At 48.2% G+C, this 16,844-nt stretch overlaps 1 protein-coding gene across 1 annotated transcript in view; it reads left to right on the top strand.

The window, feature by feature from the left end:
- SNX19 (sorting nexin 19) overlaps window positions 1-9,410 on the top strand; it is a 238,927-nt gene extending 229,517 nt beyond the window's left edge. The window contains exons 11-12 of the mRNA XM_086956928.1: window positions 9,097-9,196; window positions 9,286-9,410. Of these exons, the coding sequence (XP_086813054.1) occupies window positions 9,097-9,181 (85 nt within the window). The 3' untranslated portion in view covers window positions 9,182-9,196; window positions 9,286-9,410. The remainder of the gene's footprint in view (window positions 1-9,096; window positions 9,197-9,285) is intronic.
- The last annotated feature ends 7,434 nt before the right edge of the window (window positions 9,411-16,844 follow it).

Below are 16,844 nucleotides of genomic sequence, written 5' to 3'. Positions count from 1 at the left end.
ACTTTGGAAAAGTTGATACGTTTTGCCGGGGCGGATAGCCACCTCTAACACACGGAGGGGTTACACCACGCCTAGCGGTCCCGGGGCTCTGTGCCCCCTCCCCCACCCCAGCTAGGTGTTCTGGAGTCCAGCAGCACAATTCGCCTCCCTCCCTGAGCTGGATATATATTTTTTCTATGACACTGGTGAACCTTTGACTGCTCCGACCCTTGCAGTGAGTGACACACAGGTTTCACTCCCTCACGGACTCGTCTCTGTGCAGGCGGCCGCCCCCGGGGAAGGAGGACTGCATGAGTGCAGGAGTGGTTTAGCAGAGGAGGGCAGTCCTGCGGGTAGGAGTGCAAAAGCAAGATCTCCAGCAGGACTCAACGTCTCTGTGCGCTGGAGCTCAGGGGTAACACTTGAGGGAGTACGGATAAAGGCACTTACTGAACCCCACATCAGGGAAAACCCTCCGGGTGGACCTGAAGCAGGCACGCTGACGAAAGGCACTGAACGGAATAGTTTGACACAAGGGGCAGGCACGCTACGCTGAAGGAGCCAGGAGAACAACGCACCTCTGCACAGAGAAGCAGGCACGCCTGCCACACGAGGAGCAGGCACGTCGAGGGACCCTGCCACAAGAGGAGCAGGCACGTCGAGGGACCCTGCCACAAGAGGAGCAGGCACACTGAAGGAGCCAGGAGAACAACGCACCTCTGCACAGAGAAGTAGGCACGCCTGGGGACCCTGCCACACGGGGAACGTGAAGGAACCCTGCCACACGAGGAGCAGGCACACCGAAGGAGTCAGCAGCTGAACAATCCACTCCACAGAGAGGGTAGCACAGAGCGAGCAGGCACGTGTGGGGACCCTGCCGCACTAGGAGGAATTACGTCTTCGGACCATGCTGCACAAGGAGCCAGCAGCACAAAGCATCACTCCACAGAGGACAGCACAGAGCGAGGAGGCACGTCTGGGGGAACCTGCCTCACGAGGAGAGGCACGTCTAGAAAACGCTGCCGCACAAGGAGCAAGCACAGTGGGGCTCTGTCGCATGGGGAGCAGGCACACTGAAGCAGCCAGCCGCACAAACACTCCACCCACAGAGTAGCACAGAGCGAGCAGGCAAGTGGAAAGCATCCATCCGGAGGTCTTGCTGGACGTGGAGAGACCTTGCACTGCCTGGAACAGGTACCTCTAGGGAGCAGGAGCCATAGAAAGCAAACACACCAAGGGAACTTAAAGCACAGAGAGGAGACACTCCCCGGACAACCGCAACACAGAACACCACCCCCGGAGAACTTCGCACAGACCCCTGGAGAGAACCTTAGCGCACAGCAGGCAGCCCCGTTGCGAAAATGAGAAATGAAATGAGAAATAAGAAAGAAATTTCTAAAGCGCACTGCGGCCAAGCGGCTTCCTGGCGCTGAGGAGCACAACAGTTTCTACAGAGGGTCCCATGAGAGGTTAGTCGGGAAATGCCTGAAGAAAAAGAAAAGTTTTAAGGGCTTTACGAAAGTGGGAAAAAATGGGGATAGAGCGGATGGAGAGAGGGAGATTGTTCCAAATCTGGGGGGCCAGGACAGAAAATCGGGTGCCCCCGGTTCGGGATTTACGGAAGTGGGGGACATGAAGGAGAGAAAGAGAAGAAGAGCGGAGAGAGCGACTGGGAGCGTGGGAGGAGATAAGAGAGTTAATGAAAAGCGGGGCAGAACGAGCGTGCGCCCGGAAAGCCAGACAGGCTAATTTAAACCGGGACCTGAAGAGAACCGGGAGCCAATGGAGGGATTTGAGGGCCGGGGTGATGTGGGAGGATTTGGGAAGACAAAGGATAAGACGGGCCGCCTGGTTTTGGATGGCCTGGAGACGGCGAGTTTCGTAGGCAGGGATGCCTACGTACAGGCCGTTGCCATAATCCAGGCGGGATGTAATAAGGGCCGTGATAATGGTTTTAAGGGCATCAACAGAAAAGAACCAGGAGATCTTGCGAATGAGGCGGAGGGAGGAAAAACAAGAAGACACAACGGAACTGATTTGGGCGTGGATGGACAGATCATTGCTGATCTTGATGCCCAAAGTCCGGACTGAGGAGACAGGAGAGGGGGGAGGGCCAAAAAAAAGGGGCCAATGAGCAGAGGACCAGGGATTAGATGAGCCGCCAGTAAGGACGAGCTCTGTTTTATCGGGATTGAGCTTCAAATGATTGAAGCTCATCCACTGAGAAATGAAAAGAAGAGTGGAACAGAACTTAGGAAGAGAGTCAGCTGGGGAAGAAAGATCGAAGACGAGCTGGAGGTCGTCAGCGTAATTATACACAGAGACCCCCAGCTCGAGAAGAGAGGAGATGAGGGGGCGGATGTAAAGATTGAAGAGAAGAGGGGAAAGGGAAGAACCTTGAGGGACCCCACAGGTGACCAGGAGTGGGGGAGCAGAAAAATCAGAAAGGTGGACTGCCTGTGATCTGCCTTGGAGGAAGGACGCGATCCAGGAGAAGGCAGTGCCTTGGATGCCCGCTGCGCTGACACGGTCGAGAAGGATGGCATGATCGACAGTGTCAAACGCAGCGGACAAGTCCAAAAGGACCAAGGCCTGGGGGAGGTTGCTATCGGCCTTGCCCTTAAGTTCATCAAGGACCGCGAGGACCACTCCCTCAGTGGAGTGGCCAGGACGAAAACCCGCCTGGTGGGAGGCCAGAAGATGATTCTCCTCAATGTAGGCGGAAAGGCAGGATGTCACGTAGCTTTCAAGAATCTTCCCTAGGTAGGGGAGAAGGGAAATCGGCCTGAAGTTAGATGGAAGGGAGGGATCAAGGCCAGCCTTTTTCAAAATAGGAAAAACAATAGCAGATTTAAAGGAGGGGGGAACACAGCCCGAGACCAAAGAAGTGTTAAGAAAAGTGAGGGGGGGAGCCAGACAACTAGTGTAAAGAGTTCTAAGGATCCGTGTAGGGGCACAGTCTGCAGGAGAACCAGACTTGACCTTAACGAGCAGGTCAAGGAAGAGCTCAGGAGAGATGGGTTCAAAATCATCCAAAACAGAGGAAGGTAGATGAGAATGGTCAGGCAGAGCAGGAGGGGACACAGTGGGAATATTGGCTTTAATGGTGATAATTTTATTGATAAAATAATCGTTCAAAGAATGACAGAGGGATTGAGAAGGAGCAGGGGAGAGACAGGCACGATGGGAGGTAGCAAGACTGTGAACTAGTGAGAAAATCTCACGGGACTTGTTGGCCGACAGGGCCACACGCTCAGTAAAATATTTGGATTTGGCCGCTAAAATGGCTTTTTTATAGTTGTTGAGGAGGGCTTTGTATTTGAGACGGAGGGTAGGGCAGTAATTGCGACGCCAATGACGCTCCGAGCGCCTGAGCTCTAATTTCAGGGATTTAAGGTCACTCGAAAACCACTTGTGAGCGTCATGGGGGCGAGCCGATTTAATTTTTTTGAGAGGAGCGACCTGGTCGCAAGCAGAAGAAAGCCAGGTGTTAATGGCGTTCGCCTGACTTTCCAAAGACAGGTCGGTCAGGGTAGGAGCGGATGAAGACAATAAAGATGAAAGGTCATTAAGATCAGTCTTATTCCAGCTTCGGGCCAAGATGTTTTCAGGCAGGGGAGCTTTCTCAACATGACCTAGATGGATAGAAAAGGAGATCATGGAGTGGTCCGACCAAACACAGGGTAAAATGGAAGTGGCCGAGAGTTGACAGCGTAAGGACCAAATTTGGTCTAAAATGTGACCATGAATGTGGGTAGGGGCCAAAACATGAGGTAAGAAATTGAGGCACTGAAGTGTGGCAGAGAAATCTTTGGAAGAGGAATCTTCCCTCGGATCACCCGGCCAAAAGTTGAAGTCTCCGAGCAGGAGCAGCGAGGAATTATTTACCGCCAAAGTGGCCAGAAGATCCTGCAAGGTGGACACAAATGATGGCATGCTTTGAGGTGGGCGGTACACGAGGACCACCGTAAGGGGTACCGGGAGATTGAGAGAGCGCGCCACCAAGAAGTCAACACTGGGTATGCGGGGGTGCGGAAGAAGCTGAAATTTCATAGAAGAGCGAATTATCATCGCCACACCCCCTCCAGTTTTTCCGTCAGGGCGGTCAGCACGAAGGGCACAGTGGGTACTAGGGAGAATAGCAAGAAGGTCAGGGAGTGAATCGGAAGAAAACCAGGTTTCGGTGAGGAAAAGAAAATCCGGGGAATCAGTATCCAAGAGATTGAAAAGGGCAGTTTGATTTTTGGTGGCGGAACGGGTATTAAGAAGGATAGCAGAGGCGGCAGGGGGACCAGGAATGATGCCAGTAGCAGAGGGCATGGAAGGAGTGGAGGGTGAGGAAATAGGGGAAGCCGGGGAAGAGCAGGGAAAGTAGGGAACAGTCACCTACTAAAGTGCGAGGGCATCTGACAGAACCTTGGCATCTCTCTAAGGTCCTGCGTCAGTCAGGGGCTCGTGCTGTGGTGGTCCTTGGGGACGCAGGAAGCGCATCAGCTAACAAGGACCTGCAGCAGAGGGCACATCTCCCTCAGGGTCTCTCGGTCCTTACACGCCGCTGAGGCCTTCAGCTCCACCAAAGACAGTCTACCGCTCGGAGGTCGAGAGACCGCCCAGCCCACGCACTGTACTGCTATCTCGGCATCCGTCACAGAGGGGCACCTGGCCCCCCGCCCAAGGGACCAACTGAGGACGACGTGCCCCCCAGACTAGCAAAGAGTCACCCCCCCACAGCGGCTCAGAGCTCCGTGCAAGGGAAGCAGCCAGGGAGGCCCCTGCCCCCGGCAATACATAGCACATTATATAAACTGAATTGTATGTAGGCACTTGGTTAAGATGGCTGTATTGGACATAGTCATTTAATCGACCTTATATGCATTAAAGTCTGCGTGGCCCCACCAGAATTCGAAAACCTGACATTAAGGTTACAGACAGCTATCCGCTGTACATGCATTATCCCACTGAGCTATCTTACCAGTCGCCTTCCAGGCGGCCTGTCTTCCTGGTTAGGGGGCTTGAGGTCACATTGTAATGGATCATGTGCCTTGAAAGAATAGATCGAGGTGTCCAGTGTCCCTGTTGAGTTTATACGAATTTTAACTGCCAACTTGTAGTAAAAGTAGATGTTTCATGAAAGCCTGCACGTTGTACCCTGGCCCTCACATGGGCTGGATCGGGCCCGGGGTGAGACTTCATCTAGTGTGTGTCACTCCATTGAAAAAGAGAGTCCTCCACATTCCAGCCTCTGAAAACCACTTCTAGTTTTTTGCAGTTTTAAAGAAGGCTGAAGTGAGGCTGCTTTCCAGTGGGCGAGATGCTGACAAAACATTAAGTCATGTTGAATCCGTATGGCTGACGCTTTATTTCTTTTTCTGTCTGTCTCTCTCGCTCTTTCTCCCTCCTCGGTCTCTCCACTCTTTCCTGGCCTTCCCTCTTTTCTCTTCAATCTCCTTTCCCTTCTCTCTCTCCGCGCACCCTCCCCTCTTCGAGTCTCACTCTGTTGCCTCCTCACGGTCTCCCACCCCCTCAGTATGCCGGGGAGCCCTGTCGCCTGTCTCATCTCCCTTATCTCACTCGCTCCCACACCTGTCCCACAGTTCATCTCTTTCTCTCTTTCTTAAACAGTACAGGACCCCATTCACCAGTCTGTTCACCCTCACCAGCGTTTGTTGCTTAGTGTCCACCCCTCCCCCAATATCTGTCCCTCATACCAGTGTCTATCCCTATGAATGTCCCTCCCCGGACATCTGTTGCCACCTACATTCATTTCTGTCTCCCGCCACCAGTGTCCACCCTCACCGCTGATGTCTACCCCAACACCAGTGTCTGTCCTCACACAGGTGTTTGCCTGTTCCCATACACTAGTACCAGTCCCTCAGCAGCACTGACTGTTCCCCTTCACCAGCGTCTGTTCCCCTTCACCAGCGTCTGTTCCCCTTCACCAGCGTCTGTTCCCCTTCACCAGCGTCTGTTCCCCTTCACCAGCGTCTGTTCCCCTTCACCAGCATCTGCTCCCTTTAACCACTGTCTGCTCCCTTTAACCACTGTCTGCTCCCTTTAACCACTGACTGCTCCCTTTAACCACTGTCTGCTCCCTTTAACGACTGTCTTTTCCCATTGACCACTGTCTTTTCCCATTAACAACTGTATTTTCCCATTAACAACTGTTTTTTTCCTTTAACCAGTGTCTGCTCCCTTTCACCAGTGTCTGCTCCCTTTCACCAGTGTCAGTTCCCCTTCACCAGTGTCAGTTCCCCTTCACCAGTGTCTGTTCCCCTTCACCAGTGTCTGTCGCTTAGTGTCCACCCCTCCCCAATATCTGCCCTAACACCAGTTCTCTTTCCCTCATACCAGTCTCTATCCCCATACATATCCCTCCCTGTACATCTGTCATCACCTACACAAGTGTCTGTTCCCCTTCACCAGTGTCTGCTGCTTAGTGCCTACCACTCCCCCAATATCTGCCCTAACACCAGTATCTGTCCCTCATACCAGTAATATCCCCATACATGTCCCTCCCCATACTTCCGTCGCCACCTACACTTGTGTCTGGCTCCTGTCGCCAGTGTCTGTTCCACTTCACCAGTATCTGTCGTTTAGTGTCCACCCCTCCCCCAGTATCTGTCCCTCATACCAGTGTCTATCCCCATACATGTCCCTCCCATACATCCGTCACCACCTACACTTGTGTATGTCTCGCAGCACCAGTGCCCATCCTCACCACTGAGGTCTGCCCCAACACCATGTCCGTCCTTACACCAGTAAGAGTCTGCCTGTCTCCCTACGCTGGCACCAGTCCCTCAGCAACAGTGTCTGTCCCCAAATGTTGCAGTTTCTGTCTCAGCAAGGAGGGAGCGCATATTTGCAGACTGTAGACATGTGAACAGGTCAGCAGCTGTTAAGTGTCTGGGAACCACTAGGAATCCATTTCAGAAAGGGGCCAATGCCACCAGGAAGGCAACATTTTCCCTCTACATCCCTCCACCAGGCATGCCCTCCACAGACATTTAAGAGCAGTTAGAAGTGTGAGTGCATGGAAAGGAATGTGGGATCTGCCCCTTACAGACACCAACTGCTGGAGTCGGTATCAAAGGGTCGCCTCTTCCCCGCTTTCCAAGAAGCAGACTCAGTTAAAGGTGAGACTCTGTGTGGGTGACCCTATTTGTGGGTGTGTGGGGGTGGCTCTGTGTGTGTGTGTGGGGGTGGCTCTGTGTGGGTGGCTCTGTGTGTGTGGCTCTGTGTGTGTGTGGCTCTGTGTGTGTGTGGTTCTGTGATTGTGTGTGTAGCTCTGTGTGTGTGGTTCTGTGGATAGCTTTTTTTGTAGGTGGCTCTATGTGTGGGTGGCTCTGTCTGTGTGAGGGTGACTTTGTGTAGGTGGCTCTGTGTGTGTGGGTGGCTCTATGTGAATGACTCTGTGGGTGGCTCTGTGTGGGTGGCTCTGTATGTGTGTGTGGGTGGCTTTGTGTATTTGGCTCTGTGGGTGTAAATGCAATAGGTCATGCATTTGCAAGGGATTAAGCTATTGGCATTTTAAATGACAATGCCATTTATTTAACGATTAAGCTATTGGCAATGTAAATGACAATGCCATTTATTTATGATTTTAAAAAAAATTTCATGAGCAGTGCCAATAGCTCTACCTTTAATAATGCTGAGACCATTGCATTGTAAATGCTTGTTTGTGTTGCTGGAGCTGAGACTCACGTGGGTAGCCTGCTCTCTGCTGGGGTCATCGCTGTCCCTGCAAGAGGCATGGCACCTACAATCACTCTATTTGCCAGAGTGCCCTTGAAAACACCTACAGAATGTCAGCATGAACAACAATACTTCTTTCTCATAGTACTACTGCTTTGACGAACATGCCTCCATGCTATTGCCAGTGGGTAGGTAACACTTTGTAACCTGCTTGTTTAAGGTAAGCCTTATCCCTGCATGCCACTATTACTGTTCTGTTACTTTTTTGTGTTTATTGAAGCTTGTGAACAAATGAAATATCAACATTGGAGAAGAAAATGTTACATATTTGTAATTTACTGTACCCCAGCTTTGATATTTGTCATTTATTCACGTTAAATCACCCTCCTCCCCTTCCACGGGACTCTGCATTTATGTAGTCATACAAATACCACATATATGGAATCCCTAAGTGGAGACTGCTAATAATTTAAGCATGTGAATTTATAAAACATATGAACTCTGACAACTGCAGATACAGTCATGTAGCTTTTTTCATACTGTATTATTCCTTGACATTGAACTTGCTAGAAGTGTTTAAGCCTGGGTGACATTTTGTTTATGCCGGGGTAATCTTGTGTATTTTTTGGCATTCCACGTTATGATTAGTATGTGAAATGCCCAAGATTACGGCATTATATCATGTTGGGTCGTTGGGATATCGCTCAGGTAAAAATGCTACTGTGGAAGCATGAGAACAAAATGACCGAGCTCAACACAAGTAATTACTGTTTGTGTTGGGCAGGGCACAAGTCCTAAAAAAGAAGTGGGGGGACGCTGTCACCTGAAGTAACGTCACAACAGGAAGTGACGTCACAAAAGATGGCTTGCACCATCGGGCTCATTGCCTCCCCTCGCTCACCCCTTAGATGCGATTGCATCTGAGAAGTCAGCGCATGAGCAGCGTGCTGTGAGCTCCGAGCTCCTGTCCCAGAGAGGCCAAAGAGTGAAGTTCAGCTGTTTGGCAGGAGGGACGGCGTCCACCCGGTAAAATAAGTGGGGGGACGCCGTCCACCTTCGAGGTACCCCGACTCGAGCCCTGGTGTTAGACGTGATTTGGTTCCATTTACTGAGTGCAAAATTCATCCTTGCGACGTAAGGAAGTAGATCATTCTAAATCATAGCACTACATGTCGTACCGGCATTCCATGACATTTTTAGGCATTTCCTTTGCAGAAATGACTCAAGTTTCACCAAGGCCTACATGTACGTGCTGTGCAGTGTGTGCTCATGTTCTGTACACAACAGTCCGTAAAAAATAATTGCTTTACAGGGCACATTTGTGGTTTAGAGGTGTATTGTTTGTATTCATTCCACAAGATGTCTCTAATTAAACTTTAATACACTGTTTTTACTTCAGCTCTTGTTCTCTTTTTTCCTAACCAGGCACCTGGTCTTCTGTGTTTGGGATATTCTGTTGGAAGTCCTGGTGCTTCATCCTTCCAAAGACTCATTTACCAGACATGTGTAAGGCCAATGTCACACGGTCAGTGTGGAGACAAAAGGACAGTGTACTTTGTGAAGCTGCCGTCTCTACCTTTTCTCATCAGCTGTGCTTGTATTCCTCATGGGCAGGTAGTGAGTGTGGATGGAGAAGTGCTTATGACTGAAGCAGTTGGACGTTGGACTTCCGAGTGGGTAGAAAGTGCCCTGATCACCACCCAATAATGGACTGACCTTCCTTGGCTGCATCTGCGTACCAGACCACATGTGGAGTTCTGTATGAGATAACTTTCCACTGTAATCCTGGTCCCAAGGGAGAACCTCTGTGCTGTGCCTCAGATCTGGACCGTGAACATTGATGGATTTGTTGCAGATTGAATGAGTTAATGAAGACGGGAACACACACAGCAACCAGAACAATGGCCTACATAGTCAGTAAACAATTAAGCTTCAACCTTCCTTAAGAGTCTGGAGTAGACGTGCTACATGTGGGTAGCAGGAATCCAGATGTTGGTGTAGAAGCGGCTTCTGTCACTAGGTGATGGAGAAGATGTGGAACTAAGAGGAAGAGTCACTTATAAGTTTGTCTGAAGGACAACAAGAGTTGCTGCTGATTTGTTGTAGCTGTAGAGATTTTAACTGGAAGACATGCCCGTTCGGAACACTAGTTATGTTTGTGTTTTGGGGTGTGATATTTCTTTAGGTAGGTGAATCTGAAAAATAAGAGCAGGGTGGGCAGTCTAGGCTGCCAAATGTGAAATTATTTAAATGTAATTGAGTGTTTGTAGTATACTTGCCTTTCCTTCACTCCTTGCCATCCACTACCAGTCTTTTGTTTGCTCTCACTTCTGTTTGTTTCCACCCCTCACAAGCCTCCCTGTGCCTCCATAGTACGGTATTAACTTCTTAGACTTCATTATGCTTGTACAGCGTTGCCACCCTCCATTGCTGATGCCTCTGCCCTTTAAAGTTCAGCTCAAGTGCCAGCCACTTCACTCCCTCACAACACTGGCGTTACTTTCCTCGTTCTTAGTAACACAGTTGATCACCCTCTTCCAGAGCTGCTGATTACCTCCTGTTCCGGTTAGCACCACAATCTGCAGTGCCATTGGCCCACCACGCAGCTTCCTGCTGTTGAGTCTTTTTTCTATCTCTTGCAGTCCTCTGTGCAGTTCAGCTCTTCTTTCAGCAGCCCATGCTCCAACCCATGATGGTGCTGGTGAGAACCATCCAAAACACCGCTACTGAACAGCTCTATCGCTCATTCGTGACCAGAATTCTGTGCTTTGCCTCAAGCCACAGAACCGGTATGAGTGGGAACTCTGGTCGTAAGCGCAGTAGCTTGTTTGTTGCAGTTTAGGAAAAGGACACTCTCCCACCTTTTTCAATACTGTGCATTCAGCTGCTGAGACCCTCACCTCTGTATATGCTTACGAGTGCTGCTGTGGTCTGTTCTGACAATGTATGCCTTCGCTTGTATGTTTGGGAGCTCCAGTCGTACCAGGAAGAGGACGACGAGCATCCTAAACAGCAGTCAAGGCAAAACGTCTTTAGAGAATGTACATTCCAGGTTTTGGGTAATCACTTAGTAATCTACTCCCTTACACAACATCATGTCATTTTAATCTGGTTGTACTAAATAATTAGTTTATATCAGTCAGGTGCTTGCGAGCTCAAATTCAGCTGAGTTCTAATAATGCTTAGTGGTCTGTAACTAGAAATTCGTGTTTTATGTTAATTTTAATCCCTGTGTCGTGCCCAACCATGCAGATGTGTTAGAGCCAGCCTATTAAATCATTTGCACAACGATTTCTATGTGCTCAGGCCCACTCCTTACAATATACCTGTGTGTAACAACAATTTTCTTTGCTGAACATCTCTGTAAACCTACCCACGAGCTTTATCCTACTTAATATTACTGTATTTCTGTGCCTAAAGGCAGCATTGTACTTTCTTGTGCACCAGTGTTACCCCTGGTAGTGTACGGTGGATGTTTTCCAAGCCACTTGTTGGTAGTATTATCACCTTTGTCAAGAGATGTGGGCCAGGACGTCTTCTCAGCTTGTTTGGCTAGGAAGCTCCCATGAGTGCCCACAGTTATCCGCCATCTTTGATTCCACCCATCACAAAGAAGAATGGTTTAGAATCGGTGATTATGCTAATTCATCTCGATGTAGGTAAACTAATTACATCATACTAAGTCCACAAAATGAATAAATACTTGTACTGCCCATTCTTGTTAATGGCCATTTACCTCGGTGGTACTTGCAGAGCCTGGGAATGCCGGTTTTATATTATGTTAGGTGTTGTTGACATCAGATGCTCAAAATCATTGGATGGTCACATATAAGACCGAACTACAACAAATGCACACTTTCCCTGTGATAAATATTTTGAATACCACTTTAGAGTATGAATTATATTACATTCACTGTCTGCGTACAATTGGATATTTCGTAATGGTGAATAGGCTACAATCAACATTTATATTTTGGTCTGTCTATGTATGTTTATTTATATATGAAGGTTGAGTAGCAAAGCGAATAATTAAATTAACAACAACATATGTATTATCTATGTGTTTACCTGTCGTGCTGATTGAATTTTACCTTTTTTTATTGAGCTTAATTTCCTGGCATTAATTGAATAGCTCAGACATTAGCAAAAACTGAGTTTGTTATACAGGATGGCAGCAGCAACAGTGGTCACCTAAAGAGAGAATTCTGCACATCCACCTTTTGGCACTTAAAGCAAGTTAGTCTCTAAGCTACCTCATGCAATCGATTTCAGCCAGATAACAGTGTGCTGCTTACAGAAAGCGGGGGCACAGGATACTGCACAGTATGCTATGACCTTCAAATGTAAAACAGACCAGCCCCCTAAATAATCTACACGAAGGATGGCAGCAGAACACCTCTGATGTTAAAGAGATACATGGGCAGACACTGTAAATGGTCATGGTCAACCTTCATATAATTGAATTCTAACTCACAGAACCCTTGTGGGCATCAAAACAGCACGACTAACATCTCACCATGATTAAAAAAATTAATTCATAGACTTCTTCTATTTTCCATCTGCGGAGTTGTTGGTAGATTTCAATTTTTGATACATGTATGGAAGAATTTTCTTTAAACGTTTGATTTCCTGTGACATGGACATCAATACAGAAATGGCTTTGATCCCTCATGAACAAACTTCACTTATAGTACCTCCTTACCCCAGGCTGGCTTACTAAGACAAGGCATGTGGCCATCTTACATATCAAACTGAATGTGAACCCTGAAAGAAACCAGAAGATGATCATGACATGACACTATCTGACATAGTGTTGAGAACTATCCAATAAACCCTTCTCAGGTTTTGGCAGGTTTGCTGCTATTGTCCTATTGGGCAAAATCCGATAAAAGCTAGGGGGGAGTCCGTTTACGTCTATTATTGAAATTGTGATATTCATATTCATTCCAAATAAGATACTCATGTTAACTATTATTACTAGTGAGTAACTGTTCCATCTGTCAAGTGTACGGCCCATCTGCACAGAGTTCTCCATGCACATATACATTCATGTCTATACAGCTGGTGTTGTCCTGAATAATTGTATGCATCAGTCCATCCTTCGTAGAGTTGTTGATACTCAGCCTAAGCTTTTTGGATGTGACCAATGCAGTATGCCCAACTCTGGAGATGTCCTGAAAAAAGGACACTTCCTAAAGTCTTGTTTAGGCATAGGCACACATCTATAGATCTGACTCTGTCCTCATTCTGTTGTCAGCGAGGGCAACAATAACATATACGTTTGGTTGCTTCCACCTTGTTGGTTGATGACGGTTGTCTGTGTATCTATCCTTACATAGCCTGATCTGGCTAAGCGATGCGTAAAATTGAAAATTCGCCTGTCTTCCAATGTTGTGTAAGAGCACATGAGATTTCTATACAGTACTTTTTTGGCTATTTCAACTTTTCCCCTATCTTTAAATGATTCTGTGCATGGGAAAATATCTCTAGGAATGTCAATTGTAAGCTTCTCAATGATATTGCTCAATAGTATAGATTTGAATTCCTCATATGTGTGTGTATATATATATATATATATATATATATATATATATATATATATATATATATATATATATATATATATATATATATATATATATATATATATATATTACCTACTGGCGGTCGCCAGTAGGTAGTTATAGTTAGGACCTAGTTTCCATAGGAAATGCTCAACATTCTATTTGGAATAACTTTGGCCCTGGTTGAAGAATCTTAGCGAATTTCTCAAAGAAGATGGCTCAGTCCGCTGCGCTCCTTCCCTAAAAGTTTGGGGGGGATTGGTCAAGTGGGGGCTGAGATAAAAGGGGGGTCCCAAAACGTGTTTTCTCCATGTTATTTTCCATAGGACCTTTAGACTCGGCTACAGGTCGAACGGGTGAATGGATTTATAAGAAATTTGGCAAAACTGTACAGTCCGGCTCGCAGATTACGCTTTTTTTGGAATGGTGTAAATCCGTTCAGTAGTTGTTGAGAAAATTAAAGTTAAAGTCAATTATATATCTATAGGCGCGCATGCGTGCGCGCACCCAAGTGGCTGCGCGTGAGCGGAATTTTTTTTTGCTGCGTGACGTCTGTTAACGTTCGATTCGAAGGAAATCAGGAAGTGTTGACCGCCATTTTGTCACTGCGAGTAAATATATTGTCATTTCAAAGCGTTGGAACATGGAAAGGGGAGAAGGTAGAGATTGTTTTGCTGCGTAGGTTTTCTCAGGGTGTGCAGTAAGGTCCTTAAAAGCGAAAATATATATATTTTTTTCTCGAAAAAGTTGCGGGGTGCGCGCACACCTATTTACAAAAGTGTGAAAATGGAGATAAATCAGAAGTTTGAGTGCTTTGATATAAGGTGGCTCTGAAAAGAGCCCTTGTGTTAATTGAGTTGTTTCTGCATTTATAAGTAAGTACCGATGCAGAGTTTGATATAATATTGTTGGCAGCATTTTGAAAGGAAAGACAGGGGCCCATTTTCTGGTTAACAGGTGACCAGGCCAACTTTTCACGCCAGGCCCATTCCTGCAAAGTCGACCGCCATTTTTAGGAGATCTGCAACCACCGGCAGTCACTGGGTTGCAGGAGCAGATGGACTCAAGCCTGTCGGGCGAAGCATCGTTGCACCGCCACAGTGGACGAGACCCTGCTGGGCTCGTGGAACGTCGCTGTACCGCAACAGTGGGCGAGTCCTTTGCTGGGCTCGTGAAGCGTCCCTATACCGCCAGAGTATGCGAACGCTTTGCTGGGCTCGTGGAGTGTCCCTATATCGCCACAGAGTACGAACCCTTTGCCGGGTGCATGGATCGTTGGGGGTGCAGCTGAGGGGCCTCCATCTGGGGAGGCACGTCCGCGCCGCCTCTCCCTCCCAGTGGAACCCACGGCGTCTTGCTGACATTTGTTATGGCCGGACCAGGCGATGAAGAGAGGGGGAGGTCGGATATATATGAGTTATACTATTAGGTATGTCACATCCCCCTTGTGGCCTGCAAGGCACCGAAAAAAGAAGAGAATGGGAAGACAACTACATCTCGGGTCGGGCCCATGCCTTCTCTGGCCGATGGCGGCCGGCCGCTCTTTGCCATGGCCCCAGGAACGGATCCCTTGGTTCATCCTGGGGACAGGCCTTGGCGTGTGGTGTCTCCTCCGGACTATTCGCGTAATGGTTCTCCACCCCAGGCCGTTGCCGACGGCTTTTGTAGACTTTCTGACGCTCAAAAACCCTACTAGAAAGCAGCCCAAAAGTAGCCCAACATTGCTACTTTGGGGAAGGAGGGGCTGCGCGCGAGCGGAATTTTTTTTTGCTGCGTGACGTCTGTTAACGTTCGATTCGAAGGAAATCAGGAAGTGTTGACCGCCATTTTGTCACTGCGAGTAAATATATTGTCATTTCAAAGCGTTGGAACATGGAAAGGGGAGAAGGTAGCGATTGTTTTGCTGCGTAGGTTTTCTCAGGGTGTGCAGTAAGGTCCTTAAAAGCGAAAATATATTTGTCAGAATTGTATGACATAGGGTGGGAAGCTGACGTGCTTCAGCATATGGAACTATAAACATTTATTTTTCAAATTTACTGGAAATAAAAAGTGAAAATGTAAACCGTTTCATTTAAAATTGAACATAACTTGAAAAACAGGTTATGTGTAGTGTCTTTAATAAAATAGTCAAATATGCTCATAAAAATATTTCTAAACCAATGAAAAGCCTTAACAAGTCACATGACCTGTTATGCTTACGTTACGCGCTCCGCGCCGCGCCCCGGATTGTTGGTCATTCAAACTGAGGCTGGCGTCAGCATGAGAGCGCCAACGTCTCGTGGCTACGCCATTCAGAAAATATTGTTGGCAGCATTTTGAAAGGAAAGATCTGCAACCACCGGCAGTCACTGGGTTGCAGGAGCTGATGGACTCAAGCCTGTCGGGCGAAGCATCGTTGCACCGCCACAGTGGACGAGTCCTTTGCCAGGTGCATGGAGCGTCGCTGCACCGCAAGAGTGGACGAGTCCTTTGACGGGTGCGTGGAGCGTTGGGGGTGCAGGTGAGGGGCCTGCACGTGGGGAGGCGGGAGAGGCTCGTCCGCGCCGCCTGTCCCTCCCAGTGCACCCCACGGCGTCTTGCTGACATTTGTTATGGCCGGACCAGGCGATGAAGAGAGGGGGGGGGTCGGAGGCATATGCAAGACATCCCCCCTCGTGGCCTGCAAGGCGTCGAAAGATTATCGTCCGCGCCGTCTCTCCCTCCCAGTGTACCCCACGGCGTTTTGCTGACATTTGTTATGGCCGGACCAGGCGATGAAGAGAGGGGGGGGGGGGTCGGAGGCATATGCAAGACATCCCCCCCTCGTGGCCTGCAAGGCGCCGAAAGAGGAAGAGAATGGGAAGACAACTACATCTCGGGTCGGGCCCATGCCTTCTCTGGCCGATGGCGACCGGCTGCTCTTTGCCACGGTCCCAGGAACGGATTCCTTGGTTCATCCTGGGGACAGGCCTTGGCGCATGGTGTCGCCTCCGGACTATTCGCGTAATGGTTCTCCATAGTTGTTTTAATATATTTTTGTTCAAGAATAAAAACGTTTTAATCTGTTATTTTGCTGTTGTGTGGTATATTTCTAATATTTGTCGCTCTGATGTCGTTTCCCCTCCCAAATGGAACATGTGATTGTAATCTACAGCCGGACATTCCGACAGGACATGAGAGCAAAAGGGGGGGGGGGGGGTCAGATCTGAAGTTGGGCAGGCGATAAGATCACGTTTTGCTATGTAGGGCTATCTATGTTCGTGATGGGGCCTAAAAGGGGGCAAGATGGCGTCGAGCTCGGTTTCTCTCACTAGTTTCACTAGTTTCATATTTCTCATGAGGGGTTGTTCCTAATGTTTCTATTTTAGCAAGGTCAAAAAGAGATCCTATCAGTGGCCTATTGATTTTGTTCGATTCCTTTTGTTTTCTCTAACGAGTTTTAAGTTAAAGTTTGCTAGTACAATACAGCGGCTAGTCCGCATTTTATATATATGTCTTTTTTATTAGGGGTGTTTTCCGGTGGAGTCGGACGATCTACCTCTAATAAACGGTAAGTGTTCCTCTGAAGGAATGCGTCTTGAAAGTGGCTGACTGTAATGTATGATATTTCACTCAGTGACTTTCAGGCCC

This window comes from Lissotriton vulgaris, chromosome 2_1 (assembly GCF_964263255.1).
Source record: "Lissotriton vulgaris chromosome 2_1, aLisVul1.2, whole genome shotgun sequence".
Lineage (NCBI taxonomy): Eukaryota > Metazoa > Chordata > Amphibia > Caudata > Salamandridae > Lissotriton > Lissotriton vulgaris.
This window is presented reverse-complemented; position numbering and strand designations above follow the sequence as displayed.